A 5,521-nucleotide genomic window follows, 5' to 3' on the forward strand; every position below is an offset into this window, starting at 1 on the left:
TAGCGGAATGCATCCACGATTCATCCAATCAGGTCTGCATGGCCTGCATGGTTATTGTGATGAGCACAACGCCTTTTCTATTGAACAAAATTTTGCCCGCTTTACTGCAATTTTGCACTTTAATCACTTGATCTGTTGACATTAAAAAAAGTGGATGCAATCATCATCAAACCAAGTTAGACTAGCTTATGAAACATGCTTTATATCCATCTTGGACGATGAATTTTTTCGTACTTAACTGTCGTATACGGACAACTTTTCATGACAATCGATATCTTCAGAAATGGCTTGATTTCGTTTCGTTTCACCAGCGATTCGTCGATGACGATCTTGATTCATATAATAGCGAAATATCGAATTATTTACTTTTATCCATCATTACGGGAATCCTTGAAAACTGTGTTATATAATTCTGGCCTTTTTCTTTTAAGTTTTGAAGAATTTTATTCGAGTTTCTCAATAATTAAGCAATGAAAAACCGGGGCATCTTGAACGTTAAAATTTTCAAACCGGAAACGAGCGATTCATTGATATGATATTATAAGGAATCTTTTTAGAATTTCGACTCGTTTTTAAAACTCAATTAATCACGAATGAATTAGAAATTTGCCTATTGATCGTCATCTTTGAAACATGCTGGATAAGACCACTAGTATTAAGTCATCGGCAAAATTTATCCAATCGCTTTAATAATTAAAACTGTGAGAATCGGCAAAAATAATACCTTATAAACCCTGACACATAGCAGCTCAAGTTAGGTTGGAAAGAACCGGCACTTAACAGGTTTTATAGGAAACATTGAATGGTATATTTAGACTCTTCTACGTCGAGCTGACTTATTTATTATCTTCACGTATCACGGCTTTGGGCTTCTGATCGAAACGTCCATCAATACCTTTAAAGAATCCAAGGTATTCGAATATAAATTATGCGTTATATGATGATTCGGATCATGACAAATCTCTTCATCAATTTCAATATTTGAAGAAAATTTCATTGACATTACAAATGTCAATTTCAAATAAAAAAATTAATTTTGTATATGTCATGGTCTTTTTCATATCCCGACTGAAAATATTATCAATACTTAAATTGAAATCTGTTCATATATTTGTTTTTTTTTTTTGCGAGAAAATTGTTTGATTTTTTCATATACGAAAGAATGTTGAAGATATTGTTCGAGAAGAGAGTTTTCGGACACTTTGCCAGTCGTGGGAATAAATTTGCAAACTTTGTAATTGTTTCGCGGAATTTGACGTTAGCAAGACCTTTGGCAATGTTTAAAATGGGAAAATCGAAAACTCCAAAGATCAAAGTTACCTTAGTGGAGGGTCACGGCATAGGACCAGAAATAACAAAAGCGGTAGTGAAAGTTTTCGCGGCAGCAAAAGCTCCTATAGAATGGGAAACAGTTTGTGTTGAGGCGGTAAAAGACGAGCAAGGTAAAATGGTTCTTCCCAAAGAAGTGACGGAATCGTTTAAGAAAAATAAAGTCGGCCTAATGGGGCCGCTTAGACCCTCGGCCGGCAAAGGTTGTCCATCGTGGAACAATATGCTCCATAAAGAGTTTAATTTGTATGTGAACATTAGACCGTGCAAGAACATTGAAGGTTGCCCCACCCTATATAAAGAGGTCGACATAATTACAGTACGCGAGAACTCTGAAGGCGAATACACCGGTATCGAACACGAGATTGTTGACGGTGTCATGCAAAGTATTAAATTGATTACCAAAGATGCTTCAATGCGTGTGGCTAAGTACGCTTTCGAGTATGCGAAAAAGTGTAAACGCAAGAAGGTGACCGCAGTTCATAAAGCCAATATAATGTAAGCGACACGACAATATTTATATATATGTCGTCTAAATCGAAATTCAAAATCGAAATTCTTCTTCGTTGCTTTTCTTATTTTGTATAGGCGCATGTCGGACGGTTTATTTTTGGAGAGCGCCAAAGAAGTAGCCAAAAACTATCCGGATATAGAATTCGAAGAACGATTCCTCGATACTGTTTGCGTGAACATTGTACAAAATCCTATAAAATATGATGTTCTGGTAAGAAATCTTATCCAATCTATTTAGGAAATCTTCTATCTATTGAATCTATCTAAAGTCAATTCGATATATAATGTAACAATGTGGGTAACGAAGACCACATAAAAAGCGTACAACGAGATTTTGATTTAATAGCCCCTTTATTCATAAACGGATGCAAGAAATTTGAAAAATATATATATTTTTTTTATTATTGGCTGAGAGTCGCATCGATAGATTAAGCGAAACATTTCTACTGAACATTTTCAAATCGTAGGAATCGTAGGAATCGTAGGAAATATTTGTTTGTAATCACTTTCATATGAATGAATAAATTGTGGAAGGATCGGAAAAAAAGGCGGTAGATCGCATTTATATGTAATTTTTCTACAAATTTTGTCTCAAATTTTAGCTTAATATTGCAATTTTATGGCTTTGATACCGCATGAAGAACCGGAATAAGTACTGTACCTCCATTTCTGTGAAGTTTGTTATGCGTAAACGCTTGAAAGTCTGTAGAAAAAACTTTTTGACATCAGGCTTGAGTCACGTGTCAGGAAGAGCGAAAATATTGTAACCGTATTCCATTAGGTCAAGAAATGTCCTCCTTAGCCTGCTATTGAGACCAAGCACATTTTTGTAAACCAGAACGACTCCACTGGAACACGGTTTAGTGTTTAGATCTCTGTTGAATGAGATTTTCTTCTAAAGTTTGCTTAGATCAATAAGAGATCTTCGGCTTATTGGACATAAGACGTGAAGTGATGTTGTATTCTCCTTAAAGTGAACTTTTTAATACTTGCCTACTCCCCCGGTTTATACAATATAATAATTATGCGGTACTTACAAACTATATACATATATATATATAAATATATATATATATCGTATTTCGAAGCAAGATCGCAAGTAATTCATGAATTTTTATGAAATGAGTGAGAAAGGGGGGCTTATCTGATTCAGCTGATTATTTATTAAAGAGATCGACAAGACAGTTTAATAAAAATACACATCTAATTGCACTCTCCCATTCTCCCTGATCAAGAACCATATATACGAGAAATAGTTGAGTACTTAGCTCAATCAGAGCTGACTAAGGCTACACTGAGACAAAGAGCTTCTCTCGATATTTCATCTCGATAATTCAATACAAATAACTTTGGCATACGACACCCATTGGCACTCATTAACGATATCCTTTAAATGCATATAGTACCAAAAAAACAACAATTAAAAACATTATAGTGTGTTAAGGCCGACCATTAAATATCCTACACCACATAGTCTGAAATAATCGTTAATTTTATTATACATTTGTATGTGTGTATTTATGGGAAAGCGGGACAAAAAACCCAACTTAGTGCAGCATAAATTTAATCCTCACATAGGGCCGACTCGAAAAGTAGGCGTAGATGGTCCAATTTTTGTAGAGTTCATTTTTGTATAAAATCACTCTTATGGGTCAATTTTCATCCCCACATATTAAAATTTAGACTTTTCTGCTCTGCGAAGAATCAATTTTTGTGAAAATCCTCATTAGTACAGGATCCAAAAAATAGATCGATATGGTTCATATTTGGTACAGATAATTTTTTGATGCTAAATTGCTATTATGATCTGATTTCCATGACGAAGCATTGAAAATTATACGTTGTTGTCGTTCGAACTTCAGTTTTCTTTATATGAGAGGGAGTTCAAAGATTGTCCCAGCCTTTCCAAAGCTTGCGTAACAATTTCGAATACTTGGACGCTTTTGCCGACAAAATTCTGAAATTTTTCCGTATAACAACTTTCGAGAATAAGACGTTGTAAAGGGAGTGGTCAAATAAATGGACCGATCTGTTTCATTAAAATATCTCAAAAATTGCGATCTATAGTCTGAACACACAGTTACATGGATAGACGGATGGGTTGGACTTTCTTAAGCTCTTCTGCGTGTTACATATGTCAGCACTAACTATACCACAAGTTGTGTAGCGTATAATTAAATGGACCAATTTGAGACACATGGATCGATTTGTTGGACCCCCTATGTCATATAAGATTTCTCATGAATACCAAGCAGTTCAGAAAAAGTTAGGCAGCAATTTACCAAAAAAGATTGACGATATAAAATTTGCGCTGCATAGATCTATTTTCTAGACCTCAACATATATAGGAGTTATCATTCAAAGCATGCGAAGCTTGTAAAAGGACATTAAGTCTAATTTATAGTTTTCTATGACGGGAACTGAAGAATAAAACAAAATTTTTAAAAAGAAAATTAAGTTTACTGAATTTGGATCACACTATGCCATAATTTGGGAATCCTCCTCCTCTTGCCTCTGGCTTTCATGGAAAGTATGCTTTCGTATTAAAATAATGTCTAATTTTTTGTGTAGTATCACCGCAACGAACGAACGAGTAAATGTATTTGGCGATTTGATGTAAAATATCGAATGGTCGGCCTTCGCCGACTATAATGTCCTTAACTAATGAATTATCTTTCGCTTTGTGAAAATTGATTTGAGTACGTATTTTCTCTTTTTTGTAGGTTATGCCTAACTTTTATGGTGATGTTCTTTCGGATATGTGCTCGGGTTTAATTGGCGGATTAGGTTTAACAGCCTCTGGAAATATAGGCAATGAGGTAGCAATTTTTGAAGCTGTACGTCAAGTCCATTCACTCTCTCTTTGCGACCGTTAACTAGAAACGATTAATTATTTTATAATTTTAGCTGCATGGCACCGCTATGGACATAGCTGGTGAAAATCTTGCAAATCCTACGGCTCTATTATTATCCGCTGTTATGATGCTGGAGCATATGAATCTTAAAGAATTCGCTGAGAAAATAACTAAAGCAGTTCATGTTGTAATTAAAGAAGGTAAAGTGCGAACAAAAGATTTGGGCGGTAAATCGAATTGTTCAGACTTTACAAAAGCCATTTGCTCTAAACTCAAGTAGTTTTGCTCTCGTATTTCTTTTTTTTTTGTTTTTATTATTTATATTATATTTGATGAATACATTAAAAAAAAAAAAAAAAAGGATTAAAACATTAATTTTAGTTTGATTCCGTAAAATTGTTTCATTCTAAAACTCTTTCTTGTTTATCAAGTGACATAACCTCTAGGCTAGGATCTAAAAAATTGACCGAGAAGGTTCATATTTGGTATATTTAATTTTTTATTTTAAATTACTATTATGATATAATTTTGGGTCATGAAACATTGAAAATTATACCATCTTGTCGTGTGAACTTTAATTTTCGTTAAATGAGGGTGTTCAAAAATTGCCCCACCCGAGCCAAAGAAAATACTACTTACTAATTGCAATTTTTTTTCATTAAACTATTTTTCAGAATTGGGCGTTTATTGGGGAGTGTTCAAAAAAGTGGACCGATCCGAACCATTTTTAATAGCGTTCGTCCTTGGGTCAAAACCCAATAGCGTTCGTCCTTGGCCAAAAATTGCGAGCTGCAGCTTGAATGCAATATTTTCATGGACAAACA

General features: G+C 34.4%; 1 protein-coding gene across 1 annotated transcript; it reads left to right on the forward strand.

Annotated features, from left to right (window-relative positions):
- Nucleotides 1-1,285: 1,285 nt before the first annotated feature.
- Nucleotides 1,286-4,977, forward strand: LOC119644918 (probable isocitrate dehydrogenase [NAD] subunit alpha, mitochondrial). The gene is made up of 4 exons (XM_038044666.1): nt 1,286-1,827; nt 1,918-2,053; nt 4,566-4,679; nt 4,750-4,977. The coding sequence occupies exons 1-4, from the start codon at nt 1,286-1,288 to the stop codon at nt 4,975-4,977; spliced, it is 1,020 nt and encodes a 339-aa protein (XP_037900594.1).
- Nucleotides 4,978-5,521: the final 544 nt, after the last annotated feature.

This window comes from Glossina fuscipes, unplaced genomic scaffold (genome assembly GCF_014805625.2).
Source record: "Glossina fuscipes isolate IAEA_lab_2018 unplaced genomic scaffold, Yale_Gfus_2 0, whole genome shotgun sequence".
Taxonomy (NCBI): Eukaryota; Metazoa; Arthropoda; class Insecta; order Diptera; family Glossinidae; genus Glossina; species Glossina fuscipes.

Bases quoted from the DNA above. Each gene is read 5' to 3' on its own strand.
- LOC119644918 (XM_038044666.1), top strand. From the start codon at position 1,286: ATGGGAAAATCGAAAACTCCAAAGATCAAAGTTACCTTAGTGGAGGGT. The intron at 1,828-1,917 runs GTAAGCGACACG...TATTTTGTATAG, and splicing joins GTTCATAAAGCCAATATAAT to GCGCATGTCGGACGGTTTAT. The intron at 2,054-4,565 runs GTAAGAAATCTT...TCTTTTTTGTAG, and splicing joins CTATAAAATATGATGTTCTG to GTTATGCCTAACTTTTATGG.